This window comes from Archocentrus centrarchus, chromosome 6 (genome assembly GCF_007364275.1).
Source record: "Archocentrus centrarchus isolate MPI-CPG fArcCen1 chromosome 6, fArcCen1, whole genome shotgun sequence".
Classification (NCBI taxonomy): Eukaryota; Metazoa; Chordata; class Actinopteri; order Cichliformes; family Cichlidae; genus Archocentrus; species Archocentrus centrarchus.
Window position 1 is genome coordinate 16,515,682 of NC_044351.1, and position 24,247 is coordinate 16,539,928.

Here is a 24,247-nt window from a genome sequence, read left to right on the forward strand (position 1 = left end):
ACCATCTACATGTTAGTTTTAATATGTCTAACCAAGAAATCTGAGCGGCATTGTGCAATCCTATGTTTTGTTTAGTGTTCTCTGTTGTGAAGCTGTTGAACATGTCGTGACACGATCATCAGCACAAATACATTTCAGTGAAATCCTGTTCAACCTATTCCACCTTATCCAGCAACCGTTCCACCTCATCCCTGCACCCCTCTCACCGCTTTACACGCACATGGTGGGCAAAGGGTGAATAGGGGGATTGTGTGGCTGTGTGTAGTTAGGGTTGTTTATAGGCAAAAGACTCCCATGTGTCCCAGTGTGGATGCATTCTCCCCATATTTTTTCATTTAATTTATTGAGTCCTGGTTTACTTTTTGGGGATGACATACAATGGCTTATTTAGAAGCTGTGTGAACTATTTCAGGTTTAACCATCAACATGTGTATAGTTAGACCAAATGGCCATATACTGGTGTAATATTACACCAGTATATGGCCATTTGCAGATATCTGCATTGCCAAACAGGCAAATACTCTAAATATTATGTTGATTGGTCATTTATTTTATTATGTTGTGATTTAAAAGTATTGTTTTCTCAGGAGAATCAAAAAAACCGTATGATCTCTGCAAAAACGCGCACAGTCTTGATGCGATCAGGATAATAAGACTGCTAATAATCTATCAGAAGACGATGTTGTCTGAATGTTGGCGCCCGCATTTGATATCCGCTAAACTGCAGCTGCAACCGCATGAAAGCTACGAAAATCCTTGACTGCTTTCAAAGGTGCTACAGGTGCGCACTGGTTTCGAAAATACCGCTGCGCAAATGCAGCGTCTGTGAGAGTAAGCGGCATGCTTTTTTTTTTTTTGTTTGTTTGCTTGTTTGTTTTTTTTGTTTTTTTTTACATAATGAAGGGAAGAAAACATTGCGACCTTTGTGTAAATGAGACAAAACCAAAAAAATAAATGAAGACCTAAAAAATAAGTAGAAAAACCCTGGGCTGGTTGACGTTGACTGTTGAGGAAATAGTTGAACTTGATGTGGGTATGCGCGCGCACACGCGTACTCACACGCACACTATAAGCCAGATAGACACCCAACGTTTGTTTCTCACACTGAGACCAGACTTCGCGCTGACGGTCGGCTCTGTCAATTCTGAGCTCCTCTGAGACACAAAGTAAGTCTTTGCCATGTTTTTTTGTGTATGAAGCCAAGTAAGAACCTAACAATAACCCGTCGCTGGCTTATGAAAACGCGGCTTTTACTTTATGTTTGGGGACCTTTGTTTGGTGTGGAGCTTATGGGCTGTTTTTCTCGAAACTCCTTAATGGAGAGAGCATTTCGGTTTGTCTGGGAAGCGGCAGGCACGATCCGGGACACCGTGGAGCAAATAAAGATGCTCTGTGTGTGTTTTCGGTGTCCCTCTGTACGAGTCTTGGTCTTTGTCAGAGTTTCAGCCGTTAAACTAATTCAGCCGTTAAAATACTTTTTTTTTTTTTTCCCCTACTTTGTCGTTTGCGCTCGGTTAATGCTTGGTGTACTGACTTCAACACGTTGCGTGGGGATGTTTTTGTCACTTTTGTGACCCACTTTGTCACACAGTGACCAAGGGATTCAGCACAAACGTTAGAGCAGATGCGCAGGGACTGGCTTTAATCGGAGAAGTGGTATTTTTTTAAGCCTTCTTCCACTGTAAAATGTGTGTAGATAATTATTCTAATCGGAAGGTCTGTTTTCAGCCTTTGCACAGAAGGTGAAAAATAACAGTTTTTCTTTGAGGACACTGGAGTACAAACTTAGTTTCACGTGTCTGAGAGCAGTGGCGTACCACTGAAATCTGGGGCCCAAATGGATGTAGTGTCAGTTCTCACATGGGTATAATCAGCATGTAAACATTTACATCTGGAGGTTGGTCATTAGGGTTTTCAGCATTGAAGTGTTTTAATAAATTAAAGAACATACTCGATCTTAAAATATCCGCATATTTCAGCCCCTTTTCTTAACACTGTAATTTAACTATGTGGCGCTACAGTGTAAAGGTATTGACATAAAAGTTTTCAGATCTTTGTTCTATCTTGAGCACAAGAAAAGTGCTGGAAACCTGCTACATCTGGCCCCTCCACAGAGAAGGGATGGCTGAAAACAAAACTCATAATTAATGTAAATTAGTTTCCAGCAGTTTCTATTGTTTATTTACATCGAAGAGATGCTAAATAATGACTCGATCAGAGTTATTAAGCCTTTTCTGATGCTGCTGATCATTTGAGACTGCTCATTACTGATCATGTCTCAAACTTGTGAAATATCAAATTTAGACAGTCGCTACTTTTACAATAAAATCAAATACTCTATATTATAATTAACAGCCCCCATTTTACATAACCTGATGTAAACAGCTGCTTGAAATAACTTTTAGTACCCACTTCTTGAGCTTGCTGTGTCTGATATTGCCCGTGATGTGAGAAGATGGTGATGATGGATTCTGTCGGGCTTTTTCAGACTTAATGCAGTGCTGCTTTATTTATCCAGCCAGCTTAGTGTTGCAATACTTGTCTATGTAACATTATGCTATCGTAAACCATTCTAATACTGCTTTGAAGCTCAGCTGTTTTCCATGGTCAGGGTTTCCTTTGTTGCATTAGTGCATCACTGTGGTTGGGGAACTTCTTTTTTTTTTTTTTCTTGGTGTCCATCCTACAATAGCAGTGGTCTAAACTTTTTGCACCTTTTCAGGGTGCAAAACCAGGACTCCACTGTGGGAGTCCTGGAAAAAGAAAAAAACCCCTGTGTTTTAATTCCAGGATTTGGGTGGTCCTGCCACATGTTAGGGGTCTGGTAACTATATTATTTCTGTCTGTGCAACAGCTCTAATTGTAACCTCAGATAACTTAAGAGGAAGCAATGAGTAAGCTGACGAAATTCTAGGTGCATCTGTGGTAAACGTTTAAGCAATATTGTGGTATACAACCACCTGGTGGTACTGCCTGTACTCATACTTAAGTGTAACTTATTTTTGATTGCTCCAATACTCTGGAACAGATCATTATTAGAATAACTGAATTGTTACATTTGCAAAAATATATTTTAGGGTTTGGTGAACAGTAGTAGATTGATGTTGTGTACTCAGTGGTTTGTTGGACCTATACAGCCTGAAGCCTGTAAGGAAGTAAGTCTCATTTTGCAAGTACCATTACAGTAATTGGTGACCCAACATATTAGGTCATCAATAACCAAGACTTTATGCCAGTAGGACTCTCTAAGATGTGGACCAAACTGTGGCGAAAAACTAAAAGTAATAGGAGAGACCTTTCTGCCAAAATAGCTTCCAGACAGAAAGCTCAGTAGTAAACCTCTCCCACTGTTGATAACCCACAAATCATTGTTTAATAGATTAGTATTCGCAGTGTTACTATTTTTTTTTCACAAATATTTGGTCAAAAAAATTCAAAAAAATTAATTTTTAAAATTTAATCCTGTTTCCCTCCATTAATTTTCTTCCTGCTGTTGTTATAGTATCATAATGAAGAGTTCAGTGCTTGGTTTTTGCTGGTCAGCCTGAAAAAAATGACAGCATTTTGCCTGTGAATTTTTTTTTTTTTTTTAATACGCACAATGAAGTCTTTCCAATCATTTTCATTTCCACCGATTAGTGGGAAGTTACCCCCACCTACAGTAGGGTATTTTTTTTACACGTTATGTGACATTTAAACTAATAAGTGTAAAATGGGAAATCTCCTCCATTCCACAAAATATCAAAGCATTCCCAAGCCACATGAGACAGTATCTACAGCGTGTCCTGTGTCTGTTTTACTCAGACCAGTCACAAAGTGCTTCACAATAAAATAGCAGATCATAAAATAATAATTAAAAAAAAAAAGTGGTTATACTTTGTCCCTTCTTGAATGACTGAAGTCCTCACCTTGTGTCTGAGTGTGCCCAGACACCTTTGGGTGTAGCTCATTTCCACTGCTTGTATCTATGATCTTATCCATTCTACCACACCTCATAGCCGTGGGTGATGGGTAGGAATCTAGACTGACCAGTAGATCAACGCCTTCCTGCTCAGCTCTCGCTTTACCACAACAGACCAGTCCATCTGACAGTGTCCTGCTCCACTATCGCACTACTGGTGAACAAGTCTCTGAGAACCTGCTGCTTCACATAGAGGTTAATTTTCAAAGTAAAGCGGGCAATCGACCCTTCCCCAGCTGAGAACCATCACCTCACACTTGGAGGTCCACATCTCATCCACACGGCTTCGCAGTCAGCTGCAAACCACCGCAGGGCGAGCTGCAAATCGGACCACATCTGCAAAAAGAACAAATGTGATTCTGAGATCACACACCTGACACCCTCCACACGTTGGCTGTGCCCAGAAACTTTATCCATAAATATTATGAACATTTTATTGTGAACAGAATCAGTGACAAAGGTCAGCCCTCCCGTATTCTGGTGTCCAAACAGGAGCAAGTCTGACTTATTGGCAACAATGTGAATTAATATGAGGGGATGGACACAAAATTATTAACATGGTATAGTAGTGGTAGACCAAATCTGTGTTTAGTCTCGTTGCCACAGATGCGTCGTCATTTTTACTTATGTGGGAAGTTACCTGGCACCCAACCACAGTGGGGGAGTTTACCAGTTTTTGTCATACAATCTGTCATAGACTCAAAATGGGAAGTCCCTGAAAATTTACTGAGGCTTATCAACCAAACTGATGAAACATCAGCTATACCACAGACAGGTGAAAAAAACTTTCATAGACATAAACCGTAATTTGTTGATGGCAGTTACCAGTACTAGCAGCCCCGATCCACTCGCACACAGCAGTGTTACTCACAAGGCTGAATTTACTCCGGAAGCTGTTTCTAGGAATGCGTGTATTGTGAAGCTGTTTTCTCTTGCTCTAACAAAAATAATCACCTATTCAGTTTTGTCACTGAAATGCTGCTGTGAACAACAACCTACACCCTGTTTACGCATCAGGACAAACCACAGTGTTGCACATGTTAAAGCGGGATTCTGGCACGGTTTTAAGAGCTTTAGTAGTACCAGGACGGTGTTGAGTGCGTTCGTTCCAACATGGTGGCCTCGCAGATGTGTAACTAGGTCATACAAAATATGTTGGGAGGAGGTGATGGAGGGAGGCTGGCACAGTGTCTGATGTATTGTATTTAACACGACCACAGCTGATCGATGCCGGGCCCATTACTGACACAGTTACTCTTATTGTGCTGGCTCCACTCGTGCTGTCTGTGTAATCATCTCTGTAACCCATGCATCTTAACTGGCTGTCTGTACAAACAAACACTCGTTTCAGTCTAACGTTTGTAATCTTTTATTGCACGCCAAATACCATTAGTTGGTGTTCACGCGTTACACAAACCACAGAGAGGGAGGTGGAGGCTGTAAAGAGGAAGACAAATTTATATCATGGGTTGGAAAGTTCAGGTGACTGTTACAATTTTATTCTGGGGAATTTTTTTTCTGTTTTTACATCAGTCTGAGCCTTTTCACTTGTATTTCAGCTGTCCCGTTTGAAATAAACTTTTTTTTTTGTATTTTTAAACTATAATTGTCTTTTGCCTTCACTGGAGTGTATATATTTTTTTAGTTGTAATAAATGGTTATAATGCCCGTCTTGGGGTTGTTCTTTGGCTCTACTTTGAATTTGCATTGTACTGTCAAGTCTTTGGTTTCACTTTGGAGCGGATTTGTTATTTTTCTTCCAGGGAATTGTGATTGGCATTACCTATGTGGGCTAAGCAGCAAATAATTCTATAAATGGACTCTATTGAGTGTGTGAGCTTCAATGAAAGTTCTCCCAAGAGCATAACCTCAGTTACAGCCAGTTGGCACGTTAGCCTATTTATTTTTTTCCAAAATATTATAAGTAGCATTGAGGCATTGTTGGGAAGTGTTTTCAGATGGAGTGGGCTCAGTCAGCAAACAATGGTTGTCATAACTAAGCCTTTTTTAATCCCCGCTGCTGCTCATCATCTAGACATAAAGACCAACAATCTCCTTTAAGGATTATCTACTTTGCAAGGGTATCTGTTGTGTGCTTTGGGCTTTGCATTGTGTACAGCTTTATTAATATGAAATTGTGTTGTATTTATAACACGAGGTACATTTAATAGGTAATAATATTATTAGTAATATTGAAATAAGCTGTCTTTTGATAGATCTGCTCTACAGATCGTATAATTGACATAAAACTTAAGACTAGAAAAGCTGTTGAATCTGAAGCATCTACAATACTTCTTTGTGTTTTATATTTGTGTAGTCAAAGTAAGTCGTACTCCTGTGATAGTTCCCAGCAGCTCAAATGATGTTTCATGGTAAAACCAGTTTGGAGTTCAGTGAATAGTGTGGAAGCCCTTTATTTGTACAGCACAGTGGAGATGATCAGGAAATGAGGGGAGGAGTGAGGACAGAATGAGGGAGTGACATGCATTAAAGGTCCAGTTGGGCCAAGTTGAACTAAAAACAAGTATTGCTGAGGAGAAGATTTCTTTCTTTCTGTCTGTCTTTCTGTCTTAACTGTTTCATATTATCTCTAGGCTGTATTTAATTTCCATGTTCTCTTTGACACACACACACACACACACTATCTAAAAAAAAAATATGGCGGCTTCCTTTGTGCATACACAGACACACTGCTTATCAGCCGAGGAGGAAACTAGATGTGACTCAGAGATGTCAGCAAAGTAAATAGACTTTATTTGCAAGTTTTGAGTGCATTTCCAAGATAGTGCAAATTAACAATGCATAGAAAGCAAGGCTCAATTAACACACTGTCAACTTTATATTATTTAATACATTAAAAACATTTTTGCAATGCCTTGTAGCTTCCACATGTTGTGTGCAAGTATTTGGGGGGGGAAAACAGAGCTAAATTCACTGTAAATACTTTAAAGACACTGGAAGGCAGTTTACATGTAATAAGTGACATGGGAAGAGTAACAGCTTGTCATGTGATATACAGGAAGTTTCTCTATATTGTATTTTCAGACTCCGCGAATAACCACAATAACTAGTTATATTTTCAGTTTTTCCCGAGTAGGAGAAAGTTGCAGCTCAGGCTTGAATTGCGCTACCAGGAAATCTTCATGAAGTGTACTGCATGTGTGGTGCTGGCCTGGCGTACTTCTTTTTTTTTTTTTCTTTTTTCTTTTTTTTTTTTTTTTTAAAAGGAAAAAGTTACTTGGAGAAAAGTCACCAAGTGCACTCAGTGTGTGTATGAAACTCAAGCAGGCTGCGTATGAGCATCAAGTAAAATGCTGTGAATCTGCAGCTGTCACTGTTTCATGCTCAAACCCAGTCTTGCCTCAAGGATGTGATTCACAGCAGTGTTGTGTTGTGTGTTTATTGGTTGTCTGACATCAGACAAGCCTGTTAAATATAGTTTTATACCATATAGGCTCCCTTTGAAATAGTTTATAGAATTCACTGCAAAAAAAAAAATTCTAGCCGCAGTCTTTATTGCTGTGTTGCATTGTGTTGTAAACACAGTTGTAAGTTTGTCGTGTTTCCCTCACTTTGAGTTGTCCTGCTCTTCACGCCACCATCATGACTTCACCACTTATCACTTTGTGGTGGTCTTGCTTTCACTCTTTCCAACCACGGCGGTTCCTCCTTTGTCAAAAAAAAATGCAACTGCGTTCATTAACAAATGTTACTGTAAAACACAATATTCTCCAACAACAGGGCAATAGTTTTCTCATAAAAGTGGGAACAATTTGGTTAGTTGGACAGTTTAAGCCTGGAGAAATGAACTAGGCCAGTGTTGCTTTGAAGATTTGAAGCTGTGTTTAATCAGGAATCCAGCTGTGTGGATTTCTCTGTCCTTGACTCTTTCACTAGCCATGTCAAAGCTATCTTCTTTGCTGTTGTGACTTTTCCTCATCTTGAGGCAGTTTCTGTCTCTCTTTTTATCTCTTGCCCACACCATACTGGGATATAACCCTCTGACGTTCATAACCGATAAATTCTCTTTTGTCTTCCAGAAACACAGCCATGGGGAAAGGATGCATTTCAGTTACCAAGTATTTTCTATTCCTCTTCAACCTCCTCTTCTTTGTAAGTAACCACATTTGTTTATCACTGTTTGATTGCCAAACTGCAGTATCTGCACATGCATTGCACGCACTGTGAGAGAAATTCTGTGACTTTCACCTTTCAGCTCTTCTGTTCAGCTAAGTTAGAGAGAGAACTATGCTGCACTGTACACTTCTGATGCTCTGAGAGTTGCGGATGTCTTTCAGGTTTTTATTTGAATAACTGTCATTACTCAGAAGGGACCAGGGGATGGTAGAGATACATAGGGAAATGTTGCTGTGACGCTCTGAGGTGAAACATAAAGTTCAGCCAGGTGTAAAAGACAGCAGATGGTTTCTCTTTATTTCCTTCTCGCTTAGCGCTGGTCACAACATAAAGTCTGGAGGTTGATGCAACCCCAGACTCCTAAAACTGACTCTGCGAGGATGTCCAGACCTCTCCAGTGGGTCTGCGGCTGTAAATCTGCTGCAGACCTTTTGATGTGAATGCGCCATCGGTGTCTAATAGGAAGCGTGTGTGCGTCTGTGTCAGTGTTTGTCCATGTGGACAGATTAGGCTAGGGGAGGTTAGGGGAAGCCAGGAAGTGGTGGGCTAATGATGGCTGCCGGGAGCACAATAGTCTCTCTAAATGAACGGCTCTTAACGAAGGCTCTAATTAGTGCTGGGAGGCTGGGGAGGGGCAACGTTACAAGTGGAAAGCTGGGGAATCAACAGAGCCTCTTATTTGAGAATTTGCCCCCACTACAGTACCCCACAATTTCTAAACAAGAGCTCGCTTAATTACATTGATATTCCGAGCTTCATAGCCTCATTGCGAGGGTACATAAGGTAAATCTGATTTTCAGACTTTTAGAAACCAGTTACACTATGTTCCAGTTTCCAGTTCTGCTATGAAGAGTGGTTGCTAATTGTGAGAAAAGCCTGCAGAGTCGCTGCCTCCACATCCTGTTTCTTTCCAAGTTTAGTTATGAGAGAATGAGAAAGGCAGACAGAAACAGAAGACAAGATAGAATCTGATTTATCCCAGATGTGACAGACCAAGGAAGCAAAATAATAAAAAAAAATACAAATCTTGTGTAAGACATTGCAGCAGAGAATTAAACTTTTTTTTTTTTTTTTTTTTTTGTTAATGACATAGTGTGCCTGATTTTATTTTCTATTTCTCCTCCACAGATCTTAGGAGCACTTATCCTGGGCTTTGGACTGTGGGTTCTGTTTGATAACAAGAGCTTCATTGCTGTTCTACGTAAGTACCTACTCTCTGCAGCTAATGGAGATTTTATCCCATGGGACTCATTCCAAAGGAATCACGAAGGCCTGTTCACACCTAACCAAAAATGTGACTCTCAGTGACTTCCTCTGCCTCACAAAAGCTCCCCTGTAGAGATACACACACACACACACACACACACACACTGACAGACACATCGGTGGGGAGTGGGTTAGTCATGGGAGGTGACAGGCTCTTGATTACAAGATGTTTCATCTTAGGTTGGAAAATGGCAGTTGTGTTTCTCCCCCACTTTCCATACTTTGAACTTGCTGGTACTCTCAGCTCTCCAGATGGCAGAGGTGCATTGATTACATCTCCCACCCATACAGATGTGGTCACACATTTATTTGTAGACACTGTATAGCAAGAAAGACACCAGGCATGTTTTATCAGCTTTCTTAAAGACAGAAATGTGTCTAATCTAGGTCATCTACTGTGAAGACACTGGAGAAAGGATAATGAAGCCCATGTCCAGATTTGCCTGAAAAAGCAGAGAACCACGGATGGAAACTCTTAGTTGCCATAAATCTCTTTATAAATGCTTTCAGTGTATTCATCCCAAGTGGAGCATTTCCAAGAGCAGCAGTCAAGTTTTTTTTTTTTTTTTTTTTCTCAGTTTGTAAAGAGAAATTCTTTCTTTTTATTGTCTGGCAACTTAGTACATGTTGGAAGTCAAACATGGCACTTCCTTCAGTGTGACTCTGATACCCCTTTCCTATAGGAGATCTGCATATGTTGTGCATGACAAAGCAGGCTCTAATGATGCAATGTTCCATTCAACTCAACCTCACATTAGTGGTTATGATCTGCATCACTGTGCCAGGCTAAAAGGGCTGTGAGATCTACTGCTCACACAGACTCAGTCTGAATCAGTCAAATTAGATTAATTAGTATCTCTTTTAATAATTGTTCCAACATTTTCCATTGTTTGGTTTGAAAGCATCAATTGAACAAAGTAAATATTCTGAAGGCATCTTATGGAATTACTTTCCAGTGACTTAACAATTTTTAAACTTGATTAATGGATTAAATAGAAGTCGTAATAATCAAAAGTGAAAGATAATTGTTAGTTGCTCCTGTAACCAAGTTAACATCTCTGATATAGAGATAATAACATCTAAGTAGGTCAAGTAGAGCAGAAAAGGTCTATATTTAGGTTGGAAGGGTTTTTTTTGTTTTTTTTTGGCTACCTTGGCTGATTGCTTGTGGAAAAAAAACTAGAGTTTTGCCTAAAACAAAAAAACAAACAGCTCTAGTTCTGAAGGTCACAGACGAGACAGGAATAACTCCAAGGTTTCTGTTGAGCTGAGTTTGCTTATCTCGACTTACAATTTAAGGCAAAAGAGTCCATCCATCATCCTTTTCAGCCTGAAGCCTATTGTTGTGATAATCCAGCTGTTCCCCAAGAGATAACATGATTCACTGATACCCTTAGGATATTCCTACTAGGAGGAGTCTAATGACCTTCTAACCTACTTATATTTTTGCTCCCTACACAAAGGACTGGTCAAACTCTGCTCCTTCCTGGATTTCTAAACTCACTGAAAATGTCTTATTACTCTGTAGAAGAACAAAAGCTGCAGCCAACATTGTTTATTGACTCTTGTGTCTTCTCCTCAGAAGCTTTGCCTGCCTATAAACAGGATCTCTGTGTTTTCAGTTTCCATTCTTTATGAGTTATATTAGTCAAGCCCTTTGCAGCTGTCCCAGTGACTTCAGGCAGGGAAACTATGAGGATGCTGTGGTTTCAGCCCCCCCCCCTTTTAATTACAAGAACATCTTCCCCTCAGTGTATTCCCTTTCTATCTTGCTATCACTTTCTATAGTTATATAATGTACTATAATATTCATTTTCTGATATGTCCTACAGTACCTAAAAAAGTAAGCAGAAAAGGTTTTGGGTTTTTTTTCCCACCAAAATTCCTGTATCATGACCAAAGGGGTTAACCCACATATATTGTAACATTAATAGTTTACTGTAACACAATTCCTTGAGTTTATCTTGCTGGCGTTTGCTAAAATACAGCTTGCCTATTATTTAAACAAGTCAGCCTGGGAGAACAAGTATGTGAGCCAGAGAGTGCGCCAGAGCGTTTGAGAAATGTGCTTCATATTAATTCGGAAACTTTTACAGAGGCACAAGGAGGGAGAAGGGGAAAACTAGTTGTAAAATGATTTTCTTTGGACCATTTCAGCTCAGAATTCAGCAAAAAAAAAGAAAAAAAAAAAAGTCGATTTGCTTGTGTTTAGATTTTAAATCTGCACATAATGTCAGGTTTGACTTTTCCCCATCTGTATGCAAGCTGAGTGTGTGGCTCTGGTCATGTTTACAGAAGGACCTGCAATACTAAACAATCCTCCCTCCCTCTCTCCGCGAGCAGCCTTCTCGAAGGGCACCATAATTTTTCCCTCTTTAAATGGAAAGTTCCATGGAAACCACTCAAGTAACTATTTTAGAATATCTAACAGAGACCTACATGGAAGCTTGCCATAGCACACAACAGAATAGCGCAGTAACCGGGCAAACCCATGCTGACTGCAGGAAGATTGTGTGTGTTAGTATTACCCCAGAAGCACATAGATGTAGGAAACTTGTAAAGGCCAGTTCCTGTTGTGCTGCAACCTTTGAAACACCTGCAGCTGTTTGAGGGGAAACACTTCTGAAATTTAAAAGACTTTCTTTTTCAGAATGCGTGACAGAAGGAGGAACTGAATAGAATAAGTGCCCCTGAATGTTTTTTGTTTTTAGCTCTTACCAAGGTTATTGTAGTCAAATCTAGGTGTGATAAAACATTTTTGTTAATTAAGAAAAAAAACTAAACTTTTTTCGGGGGTTAACTGAAATTATATGCTAATTAAAATAAAATATACAGTTTTAGTTTTGTTTGGTTTTGTTTGTTTGGTTTGGTTTGGTTTAATTTTTCATACATTTCATGCGATATCTACATGACTATAATTCTGTCTGTGAATTTAAGCATTGCTCCTAATAAATACCCTTATAATATTAATAATATTAATCATAATAAAACTGGTCACAATGAAATACTATTGCATTAGAGTTGCTTTGCAGTTCCTCTAATTTCTGGGTGTATGTTCTGACTTCATGTAAACACTGAGCTGCAGAAAAACCACAAACAACCTGTAATTTAAACTCTGTAGTTAATAATCGTACAACACTGGCTTATCATCATGGAAAAGGTATGTTTGTGGTCCACTGTAGCTGCATATGCTTCAAGTAAATCTCTATTTCAGTGCATTGAAAGACACCAATAAATACCAAAAAAAAATTATATCATGTCATGCAGTGTCATGTAACTTTTGCACTGTTTTCTCTGCTCTGACTTTGCAGATATTGATCTATTATACTGTTAACTGGAGCCTTAGCAATCTGTCACACGCTTCAGTTTCACAATCCTTATATCCACTGTTCAAAAAAAAATCAGAGTTTCGCATCAAGTCAGTTAAACTTCTAGAATCTGGTCAGTTCAGTAGCAGAGGGGGTTGTTAATCACTTTCAGCTGCTTTGATGTTAATGAAATTAACAGCAGGTGCACTAGAGGTGCGACAATGAGACAAACTACAAAACAGGAATGTTCTACAGGTGGAGGCCACTCCTCATCTTTTCTGTTTTTTCACTAGTTTTGCATTTGGCCAGGGTCAGTGTCACTACTGGTAGCATGAGGTGATACCTGGACCCTACAGAAGTTGCACATGTAGTCCAGCTCCTCCAGGATGGCACATCATTACGTGGCATTGCCAGAAGGTTTGAAGGTCTCCCAGCACAGTCTCAAGGAGCATGGAAGAGATTCCAGGAGACAGGCAGTTACTCTAGGAGAGCTGGACAGGACCGTACAAGGTCATTAACCAATTGGCAGGACTAGCATCTGCTCCTTTGTGCAAGGAGGAACAGGATGAGCACTCCCAGAGCCCTGGTGTGAATGTCTCTGACCAAACAATCAGAAACAGACTTCACGAGGATGGCCCGACATCTTCTAGTGGACCCTGTGCTCACTGCCCAGCCCTGTGACATGTATGCAAGCAGTTCCTGGAGGATGAAAGAATCCTTTCATTTACAACACATTACCAGTTCACATCAGTATAGATATCCAGTATGATCCCCCCCCCATTGAGATCTGATGCATTTTCAAAGCGTTCCTTTTCATTTATTTGAGCAGTGTATTTAATGTAGCTAAATGTTCTCACTCAGGCTCCTGACTGTCTACCTAAAGTGCTTTTATGCATCTCCCCTAAATCCTCTGGGTTAATTACTGAAACCTTTGGACATCTGTTGCTTTTGCAGCTACTAGTTGTGTGTGTTTGTGAGGGGAGAGGGAAGTGTGGTTATAACAAAGACAGAAATAACATGCCTCACCGAGTACCGGATATAGAACATACAATACACTTGTCTGCCTCCTTTTAAATGCTAGCCTATAAACACTTCATACACGATGACATCAGCACTTTCAGCTTTAAATTATTCTCAAACCACCACAGCATGTACTGCTGCAGTGGCCCGTGTAGAATCAGCAGTTTGCAAGCATTTAGTGACATTTTGTTCATAGCTTTAATCAAGTTTATATCAACTACACATTCAAAGGTGTTTCAGTACTAAGTAAAAACTATGTACTAAATATTGTACGTATCATACTAAATGTCCTGATAAATTCTTTGAGCTATAAAATAAGAAAAACTGTGAGGAAAGTATCAGTTACGGTTGGGACAGACTAAGAAAATGTGCTGCAACTCTCCAGATGTCCAATTTAATTTTGTGTTAATGATGCATCCTGTTCCGATGAGTGCGGATGATAAAATTGCACAGAGCAACATGGTGCTAATTCATGGAAAAACTAATGTTCTCCTTTTGCAGTCATAAAGTAGAGTAATAGAGCTGTACTTGATAAACTTGTTTTTAACACTCCATAGAAAAATTAATTTTGATTGCGTATCTGAGCACATATACAGAAAAGCACCATAGCTTTATATGCATACATGTCAGAGGTGTGGTGTTAAAGCTGCTGTGTTTGTCAACTTCTTTACCAAATAGTTGTGAGGGAGTTATCTGATAGCGCTGTTTTGTTTGCTTGGCTCAGGAATTCTTGATAAGATGGAGCCATTGGACAAAGCTCAAAATCTGGGCTCATCCGTGGATTGAGCTCTGACGCTCCGGAGCTCCTCCAAAACAGATAACACACACAGTCGCATAATGGCTCCAATTTATCTCCCCTCCTCCTGCAGAATCCCTCCCACTCTACATACCAGAAAGGGAAATCAATTTATCTTGCCACACATTGGCTTGGCTTGGTCAACTGCATTATGTAAAACTGTAAAAAAGAAAAAAAAATCTTTTGTGTGAGAAAGGAATGCTCCGGTTTGTGTGAGTTCAACATGGAAAGTTTGCTCGGTGAAGTATTTTTGTATGACTGTAACCATGTGTCTCAAAATGGGTTTGCAAATGAATGAGGATGACCAGTTGCATTTGTATTGCTGTTAATGCAGGAAAAGAAGAGCTCAGAAATCATGTTTGTTAGTGCATTTTATGCACTAAGATTTTTTGTTTCCTTTTTTTTCCTAAAAAGGATCATTCCTAACGTTAACTACAAGCTGTGAATAAACGGGGTCGTTTTCAGCAGCCTTTTAGGTTTCAGTGGTTTTAGGTTTTATGTGCTGAACTCTCTGTTCTTCTGTTTGTTTCCATCTTCTCCAGAGGAATCATCAGAAACCGTGAAAGTGGCCTCATACATCCTCATCGGAGTCGGTTCCCTGACGATGGCCATGGGCTTCTTCGGCTGCTTAGGAGCCATCTACGAAATCCGTTGTCTGCTCGGCCTGGTGAGAAATTACACTGACTTTTAAATCAAATGCTACAGTTTGGCTTTCTCCTTCAAGAAGCAGACATAAACAGCTTCGCCCCAGTGTATGAAATTCATGCCAGAGCTAACTCTGACCATGGTTCAGTCATAACCACAAAGGAAGCATAATGTAGTGTTGAATAAAAGACCGCGCTGACCGTGCACATCGTCGTCTTTCTCTCTTGCTTCTTGATTGAGTGCATAATGAAAACATTAAATGCCAATTAAAAAAGAATCAAAGTGGTGTCTCCTACTAATTTATATTCATTGTGTTACCATTTTAAACTCACAGAAGCACAAAGCATTCGCCTAAATGCACCTGCTTGAGCTCTCAGGGCTAAGAACACGTGATATATTCCTGCTGACACTAAAACCCTTCAGCATTTCTGCTAATGCATGTTGCCGGGGGTATCACAGCATGTGTGGATTTACTAAGGGGGGGGGGGGGGCAGGGATCAAGCCAGTAAAATGTAGGGGATGCAACAACATTGGGGATGGGTGCATGACCTACAGCGTTAAACCTGCAAGGGGTTAAATGAATAACTGCTGTGACCTACTTCTTCCAGTGACAGTGACCAGCTGGCAGTAGAGCCCCCCCACATACACACACACACACAGATGGAAGTCTTACATAAAACTGTGAATGGTTATTAAATGACCTTTTTTGTGTGTATGTGAAAATTGAACCTGAATGTGTCTGCCCAAAACGTTTTATCTTATTGTTTCCTGTTTTTATTTGATATATGTGAATAATTTTACAACTTTCTATCTATCCAGTACAATAACTGTATGAGGGTGAGATGTGATCAAAAGGTTCAGAGAACAGGTCCACTGAAAGCCTTACCTGATTTCAATGTAGCTGATCTTACAATCATGGCCATCATCTCTCACACTCCTGGACGGTTTTCAACATCTCTGTCGAAGTCCTATTATGACTCTCTGCATTTGTGCCTCTGTATTGTTTATTGGATCTTCTTCTGTGTGCCATGGCAGCGGCCCTTTAACTTGATTTTCATTTTCATAAAAAAGATAAAATTGCAGGGAAGCAAAACTGGTGAGTGGCCCAAAAAGTCCTGTGTTTTTCAACATGCTCTGAGCCAACAGGAGATTGCAGGCTGACATGCACCACAACTCAAATCACTTGTGCTGAATGTTCTTCTTCAGAAGCCCCAGAAAGTTAGAATAGAGCTCCACATTGACAGTCTCACCCTGGGGAACGAATTCAGTGTGCACCATGTTGGAAACTAAAATGACTAGCATGCCTCTGGTCTCGCACCTCTCCTGCCACACTGCCTTAGGGCTTGGAAACTGTGGAGTTTGACACAGACTTCAGGTTGATTTGAAAAGACAAGTTAATATTTGACCCCTGTGCAAGTTGGAGGTCTGTGGTGAAATCACAGAGTGCAGGATAGGAGTGATCTAAAAATAGCATTCATGCTGGGACCAATGTGGACATGCCACAGAAGATGATTTTTAACATCAAATCGGCCAAATTGAAATTTTTTTATGTTTATTTTTTGCGTTAAGAGACTGAACACTCCAGCTGCAGCTGCCCCAAATTAACCGCATTCCACTATGTACACAAATTACCAGATAACTGGCTATCAGCTGTTTGCAGCTGAGCAGTAGATATAATAAAGTTTATTCAATAAAAATCTGCCTGCTGCAACTGAAAAAAGCTTTAGACTGTGAAACTAATCCAGAATAGTCAAATTAGAGTTTGGACAGCCAAACTGGCTATGAAGCTTCACAGATCTGAAGGAACTACAGATTTATGCTCAGCGCAAACTTTCTTACTTCATCCATGGCTGTAATAAAAATATTGGTTTTATCTGCTTTAAGATCTGCTTCAGTATTTTTCATTTCTGTCAGTGGTCATGCTTTAAAATCTGATTGTAAAAGTTGTGTACTGACACCTGCCTGTATGCCCACACAGTACTTCACCTGCCTCCTGCTCATCCTCATTGCCCAAGTCACTGCTGGAGTTCTCATTTACTTCCAGAGAGATCGGGTAAGACACTAGTTTTGTTTATCGGTCTGCTTTACTCTCTTCCTCTTATTTTTAATTTCACATCTTCTTTCTCTTCTTTCTCCTTTTTTGTCATTTGGGGTTTTTTTTTTTTTTTTTTTTTTGGTTTATTTTTTTTTAAACAATGTTTCCTAATTTACGCTGTAGCCCCCGCTTCTTGTGCATTCTCACTCCCACCACCCTTCCTCCCGCCGGTACAGTTTAGGCCGGCTAGCTAATTCTGTTTCCCCTTCACAGCTCTGACTGGCTGCATGTAGCTAAACCCATAAGGACACCCCTGCATCCATAGTTCAACAAATGGAAAGTTTCAGCATGTGAGTTTGTGCCTCATGTGACTTCGATTGCAGAAATGTAATGAAGCAGGTGGACAGGAAGAGATATGTGATAACAGTACCGCAAGTAGTTTGTAGGTTCCTATATTCAAGACTTTCATCATCTTACGAGTGTGAGAGAGAGTGTGTGTGTGTGTGTGTCACAGAAAGTGTTTGCTGGTGATTTCACGCTAAATGACGTTACTAAAGCTTTTTTCTGTCCATATTACCTTCCTTCGATCCTGTAGACAGAAACTGCTTCTAATTAAGTCTCTTCACCCATTTCTGCTCATTTTTGACACAAACAACAACAACAACCAAACTGTGACCACTTTTAATCCTTTGATAGATGCAGTAAGCTCAGCGGATTTCTAATGTTGCGTTAGAAAACAAGTTGGAGAAAATAACCACGACAAACACCAAAAACAGCTTAACATTTTAAGAACTTATTGGATTTAAAGTAAATGGAACGCTGTAGATGTGTTTTCCTGAGCTCTCGATGAGTCGATGTTAGACGGTATAAAATATGCGTGCTGACAGTGAGACGAGTTTGGGTCAAAACCCTGTGAATCCATGTGAGGAAAAACAAGCAATACAGCTTTAAAAAAAAAACAAAAAAAAAACAGTTCAATAGACATCACACATGAAACAAACCCTCAGAAAAGCTGGAATTACTTTTTTTATTTCCAGGGAGCATTTGCTCATATGGTGCTACCTCAGCACTTTTAAGTCTAAATACACTACATATGTCAGTGACCATCCGAATGAAGTATTTTTTTCTTTCCTTAAAACCTTTCTATTATGGGTCAGCTCAGTAATTGAACCGCCTCTGTGTTTGTTTTGAAGGGAGCATTATGTTTGAGCACATCAACGTCTAAGACATGTTTTACTCTCTGAACATGGCCTTTCTTTTCCAAAACATAAAAAGCTTTTCCCTTGATAAAACCTCACCACTGTAGCACTCAGGATAGGTGGTGGCTGTTTTAACTGTTAACCCCCTAGCACATATATATGTGTGTGTGTGTGTGTGTATCTGCGTATCTGTAGCCGAAGACACCCTCCCTGTGTTTAAGGCTCACCACAGGGCAGGGTGGTGCCCTTTCCCAGAATAGGGTGAGGCTCTCGCTGTAGAGCTCAGAAGCTGCGTCTCTGCCACCGCTCTGTGGGCTTACATACATAAACACAGAGTCATTCTCTTGCTAAGCTGTATTTGAACAATGTTTGAGCCCAGCAAGAGCCATCACATGGAAGTACCAACTGTGGCGGTGCTCGATGAAACATAAAGTTCAGATGCTGATCTTAAAATCTGTAAAATGATTGTGGGTTTTTTTTTTTGGTGTTCATTTTCTGTCATCACTACTGTTTGTCTGTTCCTCTCTGACTCATGCTCAACCTTTTTTTTTTTTTTTTTTTTTAATGGCAAAAATGAAAACACATTTTTTTATGTACAGCTACGGTATAGTTTCTGATTCTTAGATTATACTGATAATATGTTCTTGTTTACTTTCCAGTTGACACATGAGATGTCCACCATCGTTATGCAAATGATCATCAACTATAACTCGACGAGGACCACAGAGCACCCCTGGGACTACGTTCAGAGGACAGTGAGTGGACACTTGAGTGTGTTTACACGGCTTGTAAATCACAAAAACAGAAGTGTTTTTTTTTTTCTCTTTTCTGAGCTTTTATAAAGTAATTCAGTCAATCAGCAATAATCATGCATACAGCTAACAGTGTGATTGTAGCTTTCCACACATCAGGACGCACTAATCATGCTGAACAGTTGCAGGTCTGTAACTTGCAGCCCTTATTTAATAAAATTTTAACACAAAATTTCACATCCACGGTTTCCTGGAGAAGTCAGACTTCTCAGAACTCAGCACATAAAAGTGAAACTGAGGGATATGTGAAAGAATACATATGCTTTGTACTTTGGATGAACTAACTCATTAAACTAATCAGCCCATAGCCCATATCTTCCCCCCTCTCCTTCTACCTTTCCCTCTTTCTTGCCAAGCCTCTTTCCTCCTGCTCTTTCTGAAAGCAGCAGCCAAGAATACATTGTTCTCAAATATCACAATAGAAGTGCTCATTCACTGAGCCAAGGGATTTGTTAGTTTTGGATTAAGCTTAATTTCCTATTTATTTTTGTCATTTAAAAGAAAAAAAAACTTTTCATTCCATCCTCTGTGGGTTTTTTTTTTTTTTGGATCCCAACTCACATCCTTCCTCTCTCCCATATTTTCAGATAAAATGCTGCGGATTGGCTGGTCCAGGCAACTGGTCTGAGAACCTTGTAATCAAAAACAGCACCCAGTACCTGTATCCATGCTCCTGTCGCAATGACTCCTTGCCTGGAGGGGACGTGAAGCCAGCGGGCCTGTGTGAGAGCATGTCCTCTGAGCTACCTGTTTATGAAATGGTAAATAACGCAATGTAAAATCTGCAGTCACTCCTGTCTGTGCTCGAAGATTGAAAATTAGGGGAGCAACAATTATGGAACCAAGGGTGAAATTGCGATTAAAGTCATCAGCGGTTTTGTATTCCAAGTATAATAGAAATTAGCCACTCTAAGAAAGTTAGAGAGGCAAGGCTGAGATAGTTTGCAGAGGAGGGATAGAGGATATGTTGCACTAAGGATGTTGAATATAAAGCTGCCAGGCAGGAGGGAAAGAGGAAGACTACAGAGAAGATTCGTGGATGTAGCGAAGGAGGCCATGCAGAGTGGTGGTGTGACAGAGGAGGATGCTACAGATTGGGGGAGATGGAGATGGAGGAAAATGATCCTCTGTGGCGACTCCTAAAGGTAGCAGCTGAAAGATGGGTTGCACGTTTCAAAATAAAACCCACTGATGTGTTTGTGTTAATCCAGGCCATGGTTAAGGTGATGACGCAGACCTCGCTCCTTTAACCGTTACATATAACTGTTTGAAGGAGACTGCCAGCTCAGGGTGCGACTGTGGTCGAACTCAATCAGCAGTGATTAGCGGCAGCCGAGGCAAATTGTTCATACTGTTAGAATTTATCCAAACACCAGTAAAGCTCCACCATTCTGTTGTTTGCTCTGAAACTTTACACTCCTCAGTCTCTCCCTTCCTCAGCTAAGCTGAACCCTGTTATTCTTCACCTCACAGACTCAATCTAGAGCCAACAGTTGTGCTTTCGAAAGCCTCCGTTCATGTCCGGCTGGGATCCTGTAATCATTCATCTCACGTCTCTCTGTTTCCCCCCTCTCTCTTTTTTTTCTCCTGTAGGGCTGTAAAACCAGCGTAGAGATATGGCTCCAGGAAAACTGTGGAATTATTCTGGGGATCTGTGTCGCCGTGGCGGTTGTGGAGGTACAGTATCCACCTCTTCCTGTTCTGATTTTTTTTTTTTTGTCAAGACTACCTTAAGCCTGCCAGTATACTGCACCTTGCCTGCATTTGTTTGGAGCATAGCTTGTCTAAAGTTATGTTACGCAGCCACAAGATGCAGTTTAATACAAGTACTAAGGTCAGATCATTCCCCCCCGATGGCAGAAAGCAAACACACACACAAGAATGTATTATGATAATTTGCTTCCCAGTAGATATAGTTTATAATCCTCCATATATACGCAAAGAATGAAAGATTAATGCCTTGATTTATACCCTCTCTGATGCAACCCCAAAGAGATTTGTGTCTCCTCCTGGGATCGATCCAGGGATCTTTAACTTGTTTTGTTAGGCAAATGTGTAAACCACTGCACTAAAAACAGCAGCTTAATGCTACACCCTGGTGCCACATGTACTGCTTCTTTAAAAAGTTTGGTCTCCATTCCTCCTTTCCTCGCTGTTCTTGTGTCTGATCAATATGACATTGCAGCCAGTTAGCGTAGCTGGAAACGGAGCAAAACAGCTGGCCTGCATCTGCACCTAACCGTTACAGCCAGAATCTGGTCTTCATTTTTTATGTTCAGTTAAAAAGAAAGGCTTCTCCTTCCACTTTAACTGAATGTCATAGACAGTAAAGAGAAAATGAATAAGAAACAAAATGGGAGCCATAAAAGTCTGATCTCTACATCTTTGAGGATGTGAATCATGGCACGAAAACAAGAGGTCAGAGGTCCTCAGAAAAAGCGAGCAGTGTTTATTTATAATGTGCTTCTCACACATTGTGTTTTTCAGTAGTCTCAGTTTCAGCTTTTCAGCTAAAACACAGCTTTCAAACTAAGACTGGATGAATAGTGTTTCCAAACATCTCACAGACAGGAATCACAAAGTGCTTTACAGAAGACAAGTGAATACAATACCAACATTTAAAAATGAAAATAAAGATGACTGCAGATAAAAGAATAAAAAGACAACATAAAACATTTCTGAAGCAAAAAATAGGTGCAATAATAAGACGGGGTTAAGGGCAGTACAAGAAGTAAAAGACATGTAAATTATGTTAAGGCAGAATTTGGAGAAACACATGACTCGTATGCCGGAGTAAATGATATGTTGAAGTCCTGCAGTGGACAAAACGAAAGTATGTGGATATTGTTTCAAGACAGACTTCGAAAAAAGTCTGCGGCACAGAGATTGTAGCCTGTCGTAAATACGCTGAAGTTCTTTGGCTTTAAAACCTGCTTGTTTGAGTGAATGCTGTATTTATCAGTTTCAACTGTGATATCTTAGCTGACAACTCCGTATTCCTCCAGCTCCTCGGGATGATCCTGTCCATGTGTCTCTGCAAGAGTGTTGGCCAGGAAGATTACAGCAAAGTACCGAAGTACTGAGCTGAAGACGGAGCCGGCTTCACGTCACTCACACAGATGGACGGACTCTCTCTCCTCACATCCCATTCTTATACACATACACACACACACACACACACACACACACACACACTGACAGCTGTCTCGACCATTTGAGCTCTTTGTATCTTCACAGCTGTGCAGATTTCTCACGCCCACATGTCCCTCATACACAAACACACAAGCACTCACTTCTCAAGTGTGACACATTTCTTGACCATAAGTTGACAAGTTACTTCATTTTGACTTTTTGATTATATTTTTGATGGAATTCTTAAGAACTGTGGCATTTACTATCCAAGTGTTCGTTTATATGTTGTCTTTTTTTCCCCCCTTGGCTGACCTCAGTGACATAGTGAGAGAAAGACAGCACTTTAGTGATATTGAGTTAGCTGAGAGCCAGATATTCTGACTTCAATGCACAGAGATGAGAGGAGAATGGGTGGGTGCATGTGGGTGCATGCTACCCTCTCAAGGTATTTTTGGTGCAGTGGGTGGAGGATAAATGCAGGGCATGACTGCTGCGGTGGAGGTTTTGGGTTCTGTTGTCAACTCCTTGCACCCAGCGGCCCTCTGTTGACACCCACCATCGGCTCCACCTCGTCCCTTCTGAGATCCATCATCTGTCTCTATATTGCACCTGTTGTCTTCTTGGATGTGCATTGCTGGTAACAAGCATCTCTTCAAAATGACCTGTTCTGGATGAAGTACGTATGTGTGCAATGTGTTGAATGAATATTTTATTTCTTTATGTTCTTTCTTAATTTTCTTGTGTCATCTGTTTTTTTTTAACAGCTGTATATATGACCTTGCAGAGTGACTATGGCACATTAAGTGCTTGGTCAGCATTTTATATGGGGAAGCTTTCACCAACATGCTCTTGTTTTAAGAAGCCCTATTGTTCTTCGTTTCCCTCTGGGTTTGATGAAGTGCAGCATCCGGCTGCCTGTCAGCACTATTTTTGTCTGAACCTGAGAAATTGGATAAATTGTCATCAGTCTTGAAGCTATTTTTTCAGTTTCTTATAACATGGCATGATTTTTTTTTATTTTTTTTTTACAGAGGGCTCATGGCTTTTATTTTGAAAAGTCTTTTTAAAAAACTTTTTTATATTAAATATAGCAGCTGTACCACAGTGAATTTTTTCATTTTAGCATGACTGTTTACCAGGAAGTTAGTTTATAGTATCAGTCATGAGAAAAAGAAAGAAAAAAAATTGTAAGTTATTGCCTATTCATAAAGGAGCGTGTGACCAGAAACTGACTCTTCTTCCTCTTATACTTTCTTCTCTAAAATTGTTTTGTGAAAACATGTTCTGTTCCTCAACCCCCCCCCCCCCCCCCCCCCTTTATTAGCCACCTCCTCATTTACATCATTCCACTTCATTTCAGTACACTATTATATATCAGAATTTATGGTTAATTTAGTGGGTAGATTGCACTTTCACGAGTCTTCAAAACATGTTCATCACGTAGTTACACAGAGGATTAAAAATGGTTACAGTCAGCTTCTGTTGTACGACCTGCCAAATTCATACATTAATTTAACTTGATGAAAAATGAAGGCTTGTTTAGAATATTTTGTACACTTTTACAAATTTTTAGTAGAAAGAATATTTGTGGTTTAGTAACTTTCTTTTTTTTTATTACTGAAGAACTATGAATAAACATAAACTCGTTGGAAACTGTTGGTTGTTGATTTCATCTTATTTAAAAGTCAGTCATCTTACTGCTCCCCATTTGTGTGGTCAGATGTCAGTTTTACCTGAAGCCACCAGTAGATGGCAGTGTATACCTAACATTAACACTTGGATAAACTGAGAACCATTACTCTGTTGTGGCCTTTTATGTGTAAAATGAAAGACTTCTCCTCATTGGATTAATTATGCTCTAAAACCCTGATTCATAAAAGCTGCAAGTTTAATTAATGGGCTTCATCCAGATTCTTAAGAAATCAGCTATTTCAAT

The 24,247-nt window shown here is 40.0% G+C and overlaps 1 protein-coding gene across 2 annotated transcripts; it reads left to right on the forward strand.

The window, feature by feature from the left end:
* The first annotated feature begins 1,037 nt into the window (after nt 1–1,037).
* cd82b (CD82 molecule b) lies at nt 1,038–23,964 on the forward strand. Of its 2 annotated transcripts, XM_030732292.1 has the most exons (9): nt 1,038–1,166; nt 8,002–8,074; nt 9,227–9,299; nt 15,031–15,155; nt 17,112–17,186; nt 19,027–19,122; nt 19,767–19,940; nt 20,773–20,856; nt 22,185–23,964. In XM_030732292.1, exons 2-9 carry the CDS (start codon nt 8,012–8,014, stop codon nt 22,260–22,262), a joined length of 768 nt encoding a protein of 255 aa, XP_030588152.1. In that variant the 5' UTR covers nt 1,038–1,166; nt 8,002–8,011; the 3' UTR covers nt 22,263–23,964. The 2 variants fall into 2 exon arrangements, with proteins under 2 accessions (XP_030588152.1, XP_030588154.1); XM_030732294.1 differs by lacking the exon at nt 9,227–9,299 and having other exon boundaries at nt 1,043–1,166; nt 8,002–8,040; nt 15,033–15,155.
* Nucleotides 23,965–24,247: the final 283 nt, after the last annotated feature.

Bases quoted from the DNA above. Each gene is read 5' to 3' on its own strand.
- cd82b (XM_030732292.1), top strand. From the start codon at position 8,012: ATGGGGAAAGGATGCATTTCAGTTACCAAGTATTTTCTATTCCTCTTC. The intron at 15,156-17,111 runs GTGAGAAATTAC...ATGCCCACACAG, and splicing joins TCCGTTGTCTGCTCGGCCTG to TACTTCACCTGCCTCCTGCT. The intron at 19,941-20,772 runs GTAAATAACGCA...TTTCTCCTGTAG, and splicing joins AGCTACCTGTTTATGAAATG to GGCTGTAAAACCAGCGTAGA.